The sequence below is a fragment of the Terrapene carolina genome, unplaced genomic scaffold, assembly GCF_002925995.2.
Source record: "Terrapene carolina triunguis isolate 2854851 unplaced genomic scaffold, T_m_triunguis-2.0 Scaffold32922, whole genome shotgun sequence".
Classification (NCBI taxonomy): Eukaryota; Metazoa; Chordata; order Testudines; family Emydidae; genus Terrapene; species Terrapene triunguis.
In genome coordinates this window covers 2,047,639-2,065,096 of record NW_020697273.1, presented here as the reverse complement: position 1 = coordinate 2,065,096, position 17,458 = coordinate 2,047,639, and the positions used below count along the sequence as shown (strand labels likewise).

The 17,458-nt window shown below is 48.2% G+C and overlaps 1 protein-coding gene across 1 annotated transcript in view; it reads right to left on the bottom strand.

The window, feature by feature from the left end:
• LOC112106282 (centrosome-associated protein CEP250-like) overlaps positions 1 to 17,458 on the bottom strand; it is a 218,602-nt gene that overhangs the window by 147,385 nt on the left and 53,759 nt on the right. The window contains exon 2 of the mRNA XM_029914173.1: positions 11,506 to 11,573. Within this exon, the coding sequence (XP_029770033.1) occupies positions 11,506 to 11,573 (68 nt within the window). The remainder of the gene's footprint in view (positions 1 to 11,505; positions 11,574 to 17,458) is intronic.

Here is a 17,458-nt window from a genome sequence, read left to right as displayed (position 1 = left end):
GGGCCGGGCCGGGTCGGGGTAGGGGCAGGGGCGCCGCGGCAGGTCCGGGGCCGGGCTGGGTCAGGGTAGGGGCAGGGGCGCCGCGGCAGGTCCAGGGCTGGGGGAGAGGCATCTCTCCCAGCTGCAGCCCTAAGTGCCTGAGCGGCGCTGAATAGGCAGTGGTGCAGCTGCCCAGCTTAGAGGGAATTTAGGGGATTTGCTGCCTGAGGACCCCAAGAAGGAGTTCCAAGCGATCCCCGAAGAGGGCAAAGCGGTAGCCAGAGCAGCCCTCCAGGTGGCCTCAGACGCGGTAGACTGCAGCCAGAACCATGGCTTCAGCTATCTCGATAAGGAGGGCTGCAGTCCAACGTCAATACAGGACCCCCCATTCGATGGCCAAGCTCTATTTGCTGAACAAACAGACACAAAACTGCACGGGCTCAAGGATTCCCGGGCGACCTTTTGGACCATGGGCCTCTACACTCTGGGCCCGGTCAGAAAGCAGCTTAAACTGCAGCAGCCCCAGGGTTCTGGGAGCCAACCCAGGTTGGAGCCTACCCGTAAAAAGAGCAGAGGCTACAGATTCCAGCAAGGTCACCAGCCAGCGCCCTCTGCCCAGTCGAGCTCCACCCACAACCAACAGGGTGGTAAGCAGCATTTTGAGGGTGCGCCCGAGGGTGACCTACCAGCCTGTTCCCCAGATCCTGCTTCCCCACGTTTCTCCAACAGCCTGTCTCCTTTCCTCCAGGCATGGGCCTCTATAAGTTCAGACTGCTGAGTCTTCAACACCGTGGCACAGGGTCATACCCTCCAGTTTCTTTCTGTCCCCCCGCTTCCCCGTTCCTCTTCAGGGACCCTTCTCACCAGCAACTGCTCACCCAGGAGGTTCAGAGCCTTCTGCAAGTGGGGGCCATGGAGGAAGTCCCTCAGGAGTACAGGGGCAAGGGCTTCTACTCCCAGTACTTTCTGATCCCCAAAGCCAAGGGGGATCGGAGACCCATTCTGGACCTGCGAGACCTCAACAAGTATCTCAAGAAGTTGAAGTTCCGCATGGTCTCCCTGACCTCCATCATTCCCGCCCTGGATCCAGCCTGGTAGTTGGCCACCCACAGCTGGAGGCTCGAGGACGAATAAATCTTTCTTCCAAACAAATCAAGCCTCCTTGAGTCTTTATTTTTCGGGGTTGTGCCTGGCTGGCCTTGCCTTTCCCATTCATTAACCGCCAAGACCACCAGGGAGCTTGGGGCAGAGTGCGTGTAAAGATACTCAGAAGCTTTAGCAGGCACATAGTACTTGTGTTCTGCCCTTTTTGAGATAGGGGGCAGTGATGAGGGGGTCTGCCCCAGGGACTTGGTGATCTTTGCCACCCCCTCGTGCAAGGGCAATGCCACCTGGGCCGGCGCTGCCAAGTTAAGGACATCAAATAGGGAGTCTGAGGGTTCCTCCAGCTCCTCAGCATGAAGCCCCAAGTTCAAGGCGACCCTTCTTAGCAGCTCCTGATGGGCCTTAGCACCATCTTGCGGGACTGGATGAGGGGGCCCTGTAATCACTTCGTCAGGTGAAGATGAGGAGAAAGCCGGCACCAGAGGATCTGCCGCCTCTGAAGGCTGCTCGGCTGGTTCCTCCATGGGAGCTGGGTTGAGCTGAGGGGTCTTTTCCCCAGAGCTCTCTGCGTCAGCGGGGCAGGTGGGAGATCGTGGCTGATGGTTTATCCGAGGCCCCTGAGGCTGACCTGAGCCCTTGCGAGGGCTGTGGGAACCCCCAACGGTTCCAAAGGTACCAGGGGCTAGGCCACTGGCCCGGGGGCCACAATGCAATGGGCAGTGCTGCCGGCAGAGTGGGTACCCACGGTGCGGGACCCTGGCACCCTGGTATAGACTCCTGCTCAGAGGAGGGATCGCGTCTCGGAGACCAGGACCGTGCTGACTGTTTGCGATGGTGCCGATCCCAGCGTTGCGACAGGGATCTGTCAGAGGGTGAGGAGTCCCCATGCCGAGCTCCCGGAGACCAATGGCGTTCGGCGGATCTGTGACGGCAGCCCAGCGATCGACGCCTCACGCTTCTTGAACGGTGGCAGTCCGTCGACCGGTGAGGTGTGGAGCGTTGACCCGACCGTGGCGAACCGTACTGGTGCTCTGGTGACCGGTAGCGAGGCTCTCTGGACCATTGACCTGTGTCTCTGGAGCGGTGCCGCACACTAGGAGAGCGGGTAGGCCAGTCCCGATATGGGACTGCAGGGACAGGCGCACCTCCATGGGCCTGCACCAAATCACCGGCAATTCGCGCCTTGAGCCCGGCGAGCGGTGCCCTGAATCCAGTGCCCTCCGGGCTGGCCTCCCGATGCTTGAGGCCTGGCAGCTCCATGTGGGCGAGCACTGGCAGGACACTCCCTGAGGTGGGGAGTGGTGCCGCACAGATGGGGACCGCTGGAAAGGTCCCAGTGCGGGTTTGCCCTTAGAATGGGGCACCGCCGTGGCCGGCACCGGTAACACTAAGCTGTCCTGTGCTGCCTGCAGGGCCTTGGGCATCGACAGCATGTCCAGGTGCCGGAGGCCCGTGTCGCTGTCCCTAGGCTGAGTCCCGTCTGGGACTAACTAACTAAAGTAAGGGAAACTAATAACTTTTAACCATATACAGGCAAAAGTTCGTATCAACAGATTAAGAACGAGAAAGCTTGTTGAAGCAAGAAGATGTTCCAGCACCGTCACTGATGGTAAGAAGGAACTGAGTGTGGGGGGAGCCAGTGGCGCCCCTTATACCGTGCCATCAGAGCCACTTCAGAGGGCACCAGAGCCAATCGCCTATGGATACTGCTGAGGGAAAAACTTGGGGCACCGGTGCATGTGGCAAGCGCACACACATACAATGGAATGGACACAAGCAAGCAGTTGAAGATGAATGAACATTGTTTGCTTGCTCCCAGTTTACTAAGTGATCCAGATCACTCTGAATTCGTGACTGGTCTTCGTCATTATTTACCACCCACCCAATTTTTGTGTCGCCTTAAACTTTATCAGTGATGATTTTGTTTTCTTTCAGGTCATTGATAAAAACATTAAATAGCATAGGTCAAGAACCAATCCCTGCAGGACCCCACTGTAAACACACCCACTCGATGACAATTCCTTGTATACAATTACATTTTGAGACCTATCAGTTAGCCAGTTTTTAATCTATTTAATGTGTGCCATGTAATTTTATATTGATCTAGTTTTATAATCAAAATGTTGTGCAGTACCAAGAGAAGTCTAAGTGTATTCCTCGACGCTATTCCCTTTATCCACGAAACTTGTAATCTCATCAAAGAAAGATATCAAGTTAGTTTGACAGGATTAATTTTCCATAAACCCATGTTGATTGGCATTTATTATATTACCCTCTTTTAATTCTTTATTAATTGAGTCCTGCATCAGCCTGGGATCAATTTCTGGCTGACAGGCCTATCATTACTCGGGTCATCCCATCCACCCTTTTAAAAAATTGGCACAACATTAGCTTTCTTTCAGTCTTCTGGAGTTTCCCCAGTGATCCAAGACTTTATGGAAAATCAACACTGATGGTCCAGCAAACTCATCCAGCTCTTTTAAAACTCTTGGATGCAAGTTGTCTGGACCTGCTGATTTTTAAAAAATGTCTTGGCAACACTTCCCACTGATCCACCATCCCACCAACGAGTTGTAGAGACAATTGCCACAGGCCTGCCCCCAGCACCCCATGGGCCATACACCATGCCTCCTGCGGGCCCACTCTCCCCCTGGCAGCCTGTAGCAATGCCTCTCATAGGTCTGCCATCCCCCCCAACAGGCTGCAGTGCTGAAGCCTCTTGTAGGCCCCAACCCTCTACTACAACTTAGTGATGCCTCCCACAGATCTGCTATCCCGCCCCCCACCCCGACACTTCTCAGTGATGTCTCCCAGGGGTCCCCAGACTGCCGTAATACCTCCCACAGATGCTTTGCTCTTGGACAACAGGACATGGGATCTCTTCCATTACCATCAGTAATTCTGTAAGAAGCCACCTATCCTAGGGACACGTGGCGAGTTCCATACAAGGCTACAGATAGTGCTGACTGGTAACTTCTTTAAAAGGGTCAGTCTAGCTCTTCAGATGTAAGAGCATCACCTCCACAACCACCTGTGCTTACTATTAGAGCAGATGTGCTGTTAGTCCAATCCCAATTTCACACACAGCATCTACCACCTGGTTTGTTTGTCATGATACAACATGACAAAAGTATTTTAAAATTAGTAATGCCCATAAGGAGAGAGAGACCAGAGCAGTGTCTCAGCTCAGAGAGGCAGGACTTTGAATCGCTGCATGACAGTGACTGAGAGCATGACGACGACTCCAAGTGGCTGCCTGGGAGAGCTCAGGAAGCTGGAGTGACCTCAGGCTGGCTCCCCTGAGTGTCAGGATTCTGACTGAATGTCTTTTATTTGACTCTCCAGCCAGGGTCATGCCATGGATCATCAAAGAGGAATACTCCACGGGTCTGTATCATTCACAGGGACCGACACTGCTTGCACGGTTTGGGCAGTGAATGAAAAAGAGAAGCAGGATGTGCTTTTTTTTTTTTTAAACAGAGATTGCACAATTATTTTTGGAGCAGGCACACTGGCAACAACTTTGCCTGGGCCCGTGCCCATGCTGCTACAACCTTGTCCTGCTGGTAAAGCTGGACATTTCTGCTAAGCCTCCCTCCTTCTAAAACACCCTCGTTCTCAAAATGTGAAATGTTTCAAGCCGGTTGTCTCCAGTGTGTACTTGGATGTAGGCTGGGCCTTAGAGGTGAGGAGATGAGGTTTAAATCTGAGGCATCTGGGCAATGTGGGGATAGTGGCGAACTTCAAAGAGCAGGTTGGTATGGGCAGTTCGTTTAGATTAGACAGACAGACTTGCTGATCCTGCTGCATTTATCAGTGACTTTCAGCACAACTGGCCATAAAGAATAGCAGGCCCACCTACATAATGCGGCAGGGATCAGGGGAGGTGCACTGAGCTGGTATCAGGAATTCCCCCGGGGCAGATACCAGAGAGTTATCGTGAGAAATTATTCTTGCTCCCCAAAAGCTTCAATGTGCCAAATCCCACCAGGCTCAGTTTTATTCCCCCTCCTATTCAACAGCTCTGTCCGACCACTCAGGGAGAACATACAATGCCATAGGCTCAAACATTCACTGTATGACACCCTGCTGTACAACTCCTTGTATGGAGTGGATGGTACTGTCAGCAAGGCCACCCAGTGACTTCAAGAAGCAAACTGCTGACTCAAGCGTAACTTGGTGAGATCAAGACAATGCTAGTTGGAAGGCAGAAGCTCTTCCATGAACTGAAACAAGCAGAAAACTCCCCCCCCAGTTGTCAAATGCATTGCCTCAGGGTCCTGAAAAAAGGCACACTCAAATGTTATCAGTGGGCAGAAATGCATTTTTCACCTACACTGAGCAGGTGACTCGAAGACTGTACCCCTTTGCCAAACATATCCATCTCAGGTGAGCACCCCATCTCCAGGCCAGACTATCACCACTCTGTTTACCCATTTTAAGGTCTTATATTTCACAGCTTGCAAGGGCTAGAAAATCTTTGGCACAGGAATAGATACTTCAGTCCTTAAACCTAGGATGTTCCTAAGTGCAAGGCACAGGTTACTCTTTCGAAAATCAGTCTAAAAAATGGTAGCTGGGGACAAAATGGAGAATATGTGCGGGTTTTGTTTTACAGAAATACCGACAGTCACCACTTACATGGGAACAGAGTTTCCTCAGGTTCTACCCAAAGAGAATGTAGAGGACACACAAGTTCATGAAAGAGGGAAACATCATTCTTTGGCAGTTGTTACTTTTTCACAAAGATTTGAAAAGCACCCTCAGTATTCTGAGGGCAGCGCCCTAAAGATTAGCTCTCCTAAGATGCCCTCGGCTTCTGCCACTAGCCTGACTGGGAGCAAACACGTAAGAAAAATTCATCAGTCAGGAAACACCAATGCCTCTGTCACAATTCAGATTCACGGACATCTTCATAATACCTTGCTACTCCAGAAGCTGTCATACATGGCAATTTCTGGCTCAGCAGATGTCTGCCACTAACGTAAGTAAAGGGCACTGCAGGCCTGGACACTGGCTCCATTAGCAGAACTGGGGTGTGGGACAGGAATAGCAGCAGGAGCTCCAGGTTAGGATGGGGGTGGCCTGGCAGAAATGCAGGGGAGAGGGGCTCCAGGATCCGAATACAGGAAGTTGCTGCAGAGCAGGACTGAGGCGAATCAGCAGAGCTTTGTGAAAGAAGCTTTACCAATACTTTCCAGCACCCTATTTTATACCAGTCTAGTTGTCCAGAGAAGCAGGTATGCTTCCAGTCAGAGGGGAAACTAACCCAAAGCCATGTTTTAAGCCAGTGGTTCTGCAGTTTGTTCATTCTGTGAACCCCTTGGTAAGGGAAAGATCCCTTGATGGGCCAGTTCTGCTCTACAACCTCCCCAGTGTCACACTATATGGTTCTCAGCAAGTTGCCTTCTGCGGATCCACAGACCATAGCTGGAGTTAGTAAAGCCCCAAAGCAGCGAAATGACAGAGGCTAAAAGTCTAAAATGGAGCCTGTTATCCCCACGCCAGTGGGCTGCAGAGGGGAGGAGAGCCCCTCAGGCCCCCTCCACAACCCTCTAGGCTACTCAGGGGTGGCACTGAAGGTGTCCAGAACGAGTTGTGTAGGTCAGAAGAGAGCAAAGCAGGAAGAGCAGGGTCCCAGAAGTATACACAGCATCCCAGGAAAGAACAATAATTTTGCTTCATTTAGTTTAAAACTTATCAATATTTCATTTGTGCTCTTGCTTATCTAAGAAATGACTGGACAGCTGATACTGACAGCCAGAGAGCAGCAGCGAGTTGAGCCAGTGCCCTGCAAAGAGCGAAAGACAGACAGACAGACAACTCCCACGAAGTAGGGACAGAATTCCGATCCCGGTAGCCTGCCAATCATTTTACTCACACAATAGATCCCTTGCTCCCATCGTCTCAACATCAGCCATACCCCGAAGGGATTCTCATCACTGCTAGCATCAGAAGGACAACGCTACCATTGTGCTACCACTCCACACCCTGCTCAGGAAGCCTTTCTTCCCTCACTGTTCCTCAGGAGACCAGCTTTTCCCTCACTCTCCAGTGCTACAGCATCATTGTTCTCCATTCCCTTCCCATCCTCTCTGGCCAGCTGCTGCTTCTCCACTCCTGACTCCCAATGGTGCTGATGCCCTGTGACTTGCTAGGATGCCCCCATTCTCTTTGTCCAAGTGCTCATGGTGTAGGTCACATATCCTCCCTATACATAGGCTCAGTCCTCTCCTGTAGGCACATTCTAAGTTCGCCTGAGCTCTACCCGGTGAGGAACTGTGTGGTCTGATGCACCGCAGGGGCTGCTCGGCAGACACCTCTCTTCTCAGAACAGGAAGAAGGCAGCAAACTTCCAGGTATTTGGGGAAAACAAACAAACAAACAAACAAACCTTCTGAAGTCTAGATGTGTAAGGTTGTCACTGCTTTCTCACAGGTTCCTCAAAAACTCTCACCTTCCCTTCCAAGATTCAAAACACACCTACTTTCTCTTCTTGTGACCTCACACCTCAAAATTATGTTGTGCCCATGTCCTGAAATCCATTGTGCTGTTTTAGCCACACACACAAAAACATGGTAACACACAATAATTTGTTAATATTTTAAAAGCTCATTATGCCATGTATGGCCAAAGCCAACACTTACAGTGCATATAAATATGGTAACTTTACATACAGAATTATATTAAAAGTAGGAATTTATGCCTTCATATGAAAGCTGTCATTAATTATACGTTCATCAGTTAAGGCAGCTTCATTCACATTCAGAAACTTTTCTTTGAAACCAGAAAGATTAGAAACTTGCTTCATTTTTAAATGAAAATTGAGATTCCTGTCAGAAGTTTTTGACCCTTCTCTCCCACTCAGAAAACAGCTTCATAACCGAACGGGGCCTTTTCAACTCAAAACTGACAACCACTGCCACACACTCACCCCAAGCACTGCACTCACTCCCAGAATGCCAGTACTACGAGTTCAATGACATCCACAGACTGTAACATGTTTAAAGAGACAACTCCAAACCACTGAGTTCACTTTGGGATCAAAACGACCTCCCCATATCTGTACAGCACAGTCAAAATTGAAAATCCGCCTTCCCAAATATCGTTATCAATAATTACTTACTCTTGTTCTAGCTCTTTCTCAGGCAGGCATCCATGTAGCATGTGGGTGCCATTGCACCACTGGAAAGTATCTAAGCGCTCTGTTATTTACTGTAATCCCAAGCCCTGCAGTCACTCTAGGCTCAAACAGGACTCTCACAAGTCCTGGGTAAAAAGTAAAGGGCATAAAGAGTCTTGATACCAGTCCTGCATTTTCAGAGCATTTCAAAGACTTTCTTATGGCTGGAACTGGAGCTCGCCAGCTCCAGCCATGAACTCGCTCTTGCTGGGTAGTGCCATCACTAGATCGACCTTCATAGCCCTTCAAGAAGTCGGACACAGATCCCTTACTGAAATCATGAGTTAGACACAATGCATTTCAAACATCGAGCAATCTCACTGACACATGCCACAATGCCTGCCATGTACAGAAACTTTAAATGCTGTTCCCTGATACACACTGCATCTTCAAAGCCAGTCTGTCTCAAAGACACAGCTGGAAGGAGCAGACTCTTCTTCTCATCCACTGTCTCCGAGTCATCCTGATTCAAACAAACAAACAAGGAAGCAAGCAAACAGCAAGCTTGCCCAGAAACCGTCTCTCTTTTCCAATGGGTCGTGAAATCCTATGTATAAGTCATGTGGTTTGTGGAGAAGTTAGAAGTGGGGGTGGGTGCACTTGGAGGGAGGGACAGAAAAGAAAGGGTGGGGAGAGACAGAGAGCGAAAGGGGTCTTTGCCTCTGATGGGTTAATGAGCATTTGGAAGTTTAATTTCTGCTGCTGCTACCAGGGAGCACTTTGAGGAGAAAGCTCAGAGCTTCCCTGGTAGGGCAGCAAGCCAAGCCGCCTTCCCCATGTCTCACAGGCTCACTTTTTTTAAATTATGGGAAACACTTTTAGACAGACACTGGCACTCATAAATTATACAGCTCATTTGCATATTCCAGTCATGAGACATTATGCAAATGTGACATGATTTGCATAATGGATTCCTCTTGTCGCTTCACTTGCTTCATGCTTTTAAAAAACAAAATGAAATAAAACGAAAGCATAAAAAAGTGAAAGCAGCAAGTTCCAAGCATTGCCATGTCTCCTCCCATCTGCACTGTAATTTGCCCTCATTTGCAGCAGAGATTGGGGGTGAAGGAGAGAGAAATCAAAAAACAAAGCTCTCACATGGTAAATTTTGTTCTTAATTACAACGAGCCAACTTTCCCCCTGGTTGAGATTCTTCACCACTAGCAACACATCTGAGCCAATTAGGGAGACAAAAAATACGGGGCTACAGGACCAATGTATAAAAGGCAGCAATATTCAAACTGCCTACCCCATCGTTTCAGTGTGCTTGGGGTGGGGAGCCCTCTCCTTCATAACTATTTAATTAAATAAAGCAAAGATGGGTTGGTTTTTTTTGTTTATTGTAATAAGCCATTTTTTTCCTACTCAAACTTCCGCAGCGCTTTCATTTTTAAAAGGGGGCGGGTGACGGAGGGAGAGGAGGAGGAGTTGCTTTGATTACTTATAAGAAAATATAATGGCAACATATTGCAAAGGATGAGACTGTAGCTCGTCGGCTTCCATCAGCTGTACTTCAATAAGCAGACAATATTTCCTCAGCAGTGGCTTGTTTTGCTGAGGGCTTTTCTCTGCCCCCCTGCACCAGTGTGAAAGGCAGAATTGTGCCAAGCGGCTGGCGTCTGTACCCTGTGGGAAAAGTTAACTGTAATTCTTCAGCTTTTAAAATCAATTAACCCGTGTGTTAATTAACGTCAAGTCGATGGGGGGAGGAGGAGGAGGGAGGAAGGGAGGGAGGAAAGAAGCTGCAAGGGCGGATGGCAGAAGAGTTGGCACAGTGCCATCCATTCAGTGGCAACGCCACAGTTTCGTGTGATAACAGCAGCGGGTATATGTTACAGGGGCCCTGTATGCGGGCCAGACAGTGCGGTAAAGCTAAGGGAGATTATCCAGACCCCCAGGAGCAAACAGCAAGCAGCAACCGAAGGCGCAAGTGCCAGGATTACAGACTAGGTTCTTCCACTGCAAGCCCGTCCTCGGACACAGGGACTCAGCTACTGGGGATCTGGGGGACTCCCCCACCGACGAGGCACAAATCTGACTTTCAGCACTTTTCCCCCCTGTACACGTCATTCTGCCGCAGTGGAGCCAGCATAAGGGATGCTTTCACACCCTGTGAAACAAAGGCCGTCGTCTCCGCCATGACACCGCTGCGTTCCAAGCCGAGGCCGGCATCCTGGAGTCTTTATTTTTAAAGGGAACAACAAAAACAGCAAAAGAGAAACCACAACAACAAACCCCTTGTGCCCATCCTCCGTGCCAGGGGCAATCTGGGCATCTGTCGCAGCAGAAGGCGCTTGTGCGGGGCTTTTTTTTTTTTTTTTTTTTGCAAGCTGTTGGCTTGTTTGACATTTGGTTCATTTATAAATTAACTAAAGAAAAAACCAAAACAATAAAACAAAAAACCCCCAGCCCAGTCAACAACCAACAAAAGGGAGTTGCCGACATCGAGAGAGAAATGCCACAGGAAGCTGCAAGAATGCAGGCTACAGCCGATGCCACTTGCCATTCGGAGAACCTCAGGGAAAGGTGCCAATTCTGCAGCTCGGGAGAGACAGAGAAGGGAGCATAAAGGTCTCCAAACAGAATTCCGAAGGAAGCCTGGAATACAACTCTTATAGGGCAGGATCATAGATGCACACAGCCTCTGCTGGGAGGAGGGGGAATGTTTATATAGATATAGCTAGAGATGCTTATCTGTGTATACACACACACACACACACACACACACACACACACATATATATGCACACACTGCCTCAGACATTTTCAAGCACATAGATGTGTATGTATGTGAGGTACGTGTATGTTTATGTATACACACGTGTGTATTTATTTCTCTCTACACACACACGTGTGTGTGTGTGTATATGAGACACACACCCACACACATGAGTGTGCATGTGCATGTACATCCCATTTTTTGACCCAGGTATACACAGAATACAAAATAAAAATCATACTCCAGCAGCAAGCAGGCAGGCAGAGATTTATCTACATTCACTGCTATCACCAGGGAGATGAATGGGGCCGATCTGAAGCCCTTTACAAGATCCACTATGGGAGTGAAGGAGGAGGAGGGATGCCACACAGACATGCACAAACTTGAAGACGGCGAGATTTGGAAGGTGCTACTTGTGAAGCCGGGTGGCACACTGGAGGGGTGAGAAGGAGAAAATCCACACTCACTTTGTGGGGTTTGGGGTTTTGGAAGCGGGTTTCAGGGATAGCTGGCTACTTACGTTATCTGCGCTGCTGTGGATCCTGAAAGGTGTTCTGTTGGCACCGGGCGCTGAGCCAGGGATGGGCGCTGGAATCAAAAGGGAGAGACAAAAATAAAGTCATACAATGGGAATATTGATTGCCTCTCTTGCGGATTTTACAAAACATACAAACTGTTTTCTTTTCCTTTTTTTTTTAAAAAAAAAAATGTGGATTGGCGCGCGTCCCTTTTGAATGGAAAATACTAGCACGGGATTTACAGCCCAGCTACAGGGCTCAGGATTAACAGCGCTGGCATCTTTTGGGCATATTTTTCCTTTTAATGAATGAGCTTTCGCTGTTAATGAGGAATAATCGTTTGGCTAATGAGCTTTGAAACATTAAGAGAAAAGAGGTTTTTTCCCGTTAATCGCCCTGGTGCGACCGCATGGGTGGATTACAAAAGACAGCACTAGGAATGCAGTACAAAGGGGGAACGTCTCCTGGAGTGGGATAAACGCAGAGATGGGTGATGCGTCCCTGCATCTCTCCTTCCTTCGCTTTCTCTCTGCCAACTGCTATGGGTTTCCATAACTCCGCAATCAAACTGGATGTTCAGGAAAGATTATTACAGTCAAACAGTGAAGCGTCGGCTGTTAATGTCTCCAGTGTTTAATCATCATACAGTAGAATGGTTTTATGCATATTTCATTTGCATATCATTAAACCGCGTTAGCGTGGGACATTCAGAGCCAGGAGAGGTACAAAGTTGTGGGGGGAGAGAGAGGAAGATCCCTCTGATGCCTATCTTCAAAAGCCAGGGACTCGTTCCATGAGCTGTCTTCACTTTTACTAAAATCATGATGACTGGGAAACCTTTGATGTTGGATATAACCTTGGATTCTTCTAATTCCAGCAGAGTGGTGTATTAAAAAGAGGGAAATGGTGCTGCGCTAGACATTTAAAGGAATATAAACTCCAGTGGTATGGAAATAGGATCTCTTTGGGGAGTGCACTGGCAGAGCCAGCCACAGCTTTGACAAACACCACTACCCTATTTGGTTAATATTAATAAAGGATATACACAGTAAAAGTAAAACAATGAAGACAACATACACATTAACATGGGAATTATATTTCTCTCTCTCTTACTCTCTCTTTTTTTTATTAAGGTAAAGAGAGGGATGGAACCAGCGGCAATTTACACCCTAATTAGCGAACAGTTGCCTCTTTATGTTTGTTATTTCTTTTTTTCTTGCTTGCTTTTTGGAGAGGAGTGTTGTCACTGGTGAAGTGATTAATCAATTATTTGGTAGCTAAGATCAGTCTCCAGTGGCACTGGCCAGGGAATGAAGGTGGTGGTTGGGGGGGGAGAGAGGAATACAGTGGGCTCTTTGTAGATCTTATACATGCACAACATATTAATTGGGGTCTTTCTAAAGCTCCCTCAATGGACTATTTCATTCCTGGTAAAACAGCAGCTGGTTAGCCACTGTTGGCGACTCTTCAAATATCACTTCTACTGGGGGCTTTTCTGTAGCTGTTTGTTGTTTTGTTTTATTTTTCCTCTGGATGGAGAGGGTATGTGTGCAATGCTACCCTACTGCCCCCAGATTTTGAATGGTGCAGACAGACCATTTGGATTTCAAATCCATTCCTTGTGCAGAATGCACACCTTCATTTGGAAATGAAATGCTGTTTTATATTGGAATTCTCTCCCTTCCCCTTCCCCCACATTTCTTCTCCTCCAAAGCTTTGTCTCGGCTATGAATATTCAGATGAGCCATGATGTGATTACACTGTACAATTACTCGTGTACATGGTGGTGGCGAAGGAAGCTGAGGAAAGAGAGCCGACACGCTCAGAGCTCATTCGGGGCTTGTTTTCGTATTTTCCCCCCATCTCTGTGGCGCTGCGGCACATGCAGATGTCGCTGTTGTTCTTTATAAAGCCCTAATGATATGCGAAAGCATAACGACCTCATTTGAGCGCAAAGCATCAGCGAAATATTAAAGGGGGGGGAGAGAAAATCCTGACTGAAGGAATGTCCACATAAATTATTTTTATTTAAATGAGTGGGAAGGAGGAGGTGGCAAGTCAGAAGAAGTCACATGGAATACATGCATAATATTAATATGCAGAAAGGTTATCACCAAGGAGAAGAGGCTCCTCAGCACAGCGCTTGGGACAAACAGGCTCATTAGGGAATCGCACAGCCCACTGCATGATTTACTTATTTACCTTTACCCTTCTTTAAGCCGCAGCACCAGGCACCACATGCCGCCTGGAGCCTCTTTTAGGACTGGAAGCTGGTTGCCCAGATACGTCCCAGTTTTCATTCAGAAATTGCATCCAGAACGTTTGGCAGGAGGGCGGGGAGAAGAGGAACCAGAGGGAGGGGCTGCTTCATATCACAACTCTGTAGCAATGGAGCAATCCAATGAAACAGCCTCAAGGAGGGAGTGAAAACAAGCAGTGTGCAGCTGGTGCAGGACTCCACCCAGGTTGGCTGCTGCTAAGACCAGCCTCAACTATGTTCTTCAAGGTCAGGAGCCCTGGGGCAACAGCAGATAGGTCTCTGCCCTACTGGCTTTGTCTCACTACCACTGAAAACCAAAGGCAGGTCAAGTGCAGCTCCTTCCGGCTCAGGCAGCTGTGGAACAGGGGTGTTCACTGCTGCCACTATCACAGGTGCTGCTGAAGAGCAGATAGAACCGTCATTCCCAGCACAGGCCAGATCCTCCTGCCAGTTAAGCCCATGACTTCAGGGCATCTGTTCCTGTAACAATTCCAGTTATTGCTCAATATTACAAGTGCAAAAAATAAAGGTATATATAGGATAGGGATTACTGGATATTTTGCAAGTATGTTCAGCTAGGAATATTCCTCTGGATCAGTTGAGTTGACCTACAGATGAGAACAAGGGGTTAAGAAGAAGTATTGGGGGCATAAACAACCAATGGCAAACAGAAATGTGGTCACTTCAGCTGTGGTCGACTGTGCTTGATAGCTGCTTCAGAAAAACCCATGTCTAGACATGTCTAGCCACACACAGAGTGCAAACAGCTCCAGCCAAGACAACATCTTTAGCAGCACTCTGGCCATTGGCACAGCTCAAGCTGCAGCCAGAGCTCATCTCCAGAGATAGGGGGGCTATTGGTCTCTTCCCTGCCTACAAAATGAGCAGGTGGTACCGTGACAGAAGGGCAGTTCAGGTGGGCTCTACCATGAAAAGAATTCCTCTCTCATCCCACACTGCAGACACAGATGAGGAGAGACCTAGTCTGTCGCTCAGGAAACTCTAAGGGCCAGATGTTCAGCTGGTATAAGCCAGCATAGTTTCATTGGCGGCAGTGCAGTTATCCAGATTCATACCAGCAGAGGATCGGGCATAATTGTATGCTTGAAAGAGGTTCCATAGCGCTCTACTGAAGCGTTCTTAAGGCCACAGTAACCGGGGTACGAGGTCAAGCCAGGTCTCCTCCAAGCAGAGAGCAGGTGCTGAGGTGACCCAGGCAGAAGAAAAGCAAGATGGACAGGCTAGTGCTCTCTTCTCCTATAACTATTCCAAGGGGGACACTGGGGGATGGGCTGGTGCTGTGGCAAAGAGGAGAACTCCCAGCTGAAGCTGCTTGTATGTACTCAGGCTCATGGATTCATCTCTCTTTCTATTGCTGCCACTTTCATCATGCATGAGAAATGGATGTGTCTCTCACACACACTTCCTAGAAGCTGAAAAGGGTGAAGAGCAGAACCCCTATAAAGTCCACTGCAGCTCTATAATGCAGGTCTAATTTACCTGGTCTCTGCTCAGGTACTATGGTGATGGCAATGTTGTCTGGAGAACTGAGTAGAAAGGGATTGAGGTCAGATCATCCTAACTTCTAATCCTGGCTCAGTCTCACTCTCTGGCCTAGCACAAGTCACTTCACCTCTCTATGCCTCAGCTTTCCTTCTGTAAAATGGGGAGGATATTTACCAACCTACCATCCAGGAATGCTGTGAGGATTAGCTAATGGCTGTACCGTGCTTTGAAGGTCAGCACTATATAAGTACTAAATAAGATCATTACTGGTGGGCTCTATAGACATGCCTAGGATAGATTAGAGAACGTGGTGAGCACAGGAGCCCTGCCACACCTCAGTGCAGGCTGTCACTATCCATTTCTGAGGCAGAATGGATCACAAGAGTACCAGCCTCTAGGCAAGGATCACCAAACCAAAAATAACTTCCCTGGGTCCAGGTGAAAGCACGTGAGTACACCCTGCACACAAGACATGCCAGAGCACAAGTCCCCTGTGAAACACCCACTGGGGCCAGGAAAATATGGAATAATATAAATAAAGCAAATATATAAAAACAAATGAAGAGAGAGATGACTAACAGGATGTGTGCATGCCAGCATCCGGTCACTGTGCTCAGGTGACCCGACCTCTGTCTGGCTTTTTCTTCTTTAGACTGTAAATTCTTTGAGACTCGAACCATATGTTTGCCTGTGTTGATGCAGAGATCGGCCGAATGGGTCCTTGATCCTGACCAGGGTCTATGAGCACAACCACTAATGGGTTAAAGAGAGCAGGTACCTGAAAACAAATATGCTTCTTGAGTGTCAAATTCTCCTTCACATGGAGAATTTGACACCCAAAAGCAGGGAGGTTGTGTCACTGAAAGGCAGGAGGTGGCATGCCAGCTGAGCCTGGCAGGGAAAAGGCTGTGTTGTGATGTGATGGATGGGAACTCATCTGACAAATCAGTGAGGAAGGTCTTGATAGGTTGCTGGGATCTAAATGGGATCACGCTGGGTCACTATTAAATGAGTCACAGCAGGAGACTCTCAGAAGTCATGTTAAGGGAATCTTAGAGGGGCGGGGATTTGCCATCTCAACAGGGTGAAGGATCATCATCATATCATGGTGAAATGTGCTGTATTGAGTTGGAGGTGTCACGTCACATCAGGGACATCCCTTTTTCAGATGAAGGGATCACATAATGTGAAGGAGAAATGGCTGGTACTAGGGGCTGGGACTACCATTTCAGGGTAAAGGGGTCACATCAGACAGGGCAAGTTTAAACTGGTCCGAAGAACAGCTGCGTCCCCTCAGTTCTCCAACCTGGGGTGCCTTTTACACTGCTTTGCTGTGACAGCAACCACTCTTGGTCTGCTCACACCCAGCCTCCAGCATGTCAGTTACTCCCAGTTATAGTGTATCTGTGCTATAGCCAGCCACTCTTGAATTACAGTTCAGGGCAACACCAGCAAATTCCCAGCTCCATACTTGCCCCAGAATGTGCATCTTGTACTGTCCAGCCCTCTCCTGAACAACAAAAGCTCACATACAGTCTGTTATTTTATTAATAGAAAATGATATGCACAAATCCTGTTATCCCAAATGGAGTTTCCCAATCACACTTGAATCCAAACACACAGGCTTAAATAAATCAGTACAAGAAGTTTATTAACTACAAAAAGATAGATTTTAAGTGACTACAAGTAATGAGGCATGAAAGTCAGAATTAGTTACAAGAAAATAAAAGTAAAATGCAACTAATGCCTAACTTAACAAGCTAAGTGAATTCAAAGCAAAGTCTCTCTCATCACATCCTTCAGCAGTCTTGCTGTCTGATACTCTTTCAGTCAGGATCCCACCCTCCAGTCCAATGCTGCTTCCAAGAATTGCGGATGCCATGGGTAGAGAGAAAGGGAGAGATAATTTGGAGCAGCTGCTCTCCTTTCTTATAGCTCTTTCTCTTCTCTGAGAATCATCTCCAGCTGAGATTCAGGGGACGGAAAGTCTGTGTGAACAGGAACCCTCAGCTGTTTCTTTGTCAAGATATAGATTTTCACCCACATCTTCTTTAGTGCCAAAGAATGGCCACTTAACCAGGTGATGGTCCATTTCATGTGTTTGACACCTGGCTGAGTTGTCAACTAATCTTTTATCTCTGGGGAACTGGTTTGTGACTGCTCTTCAGGCTTGGAACATGTCTCAATAA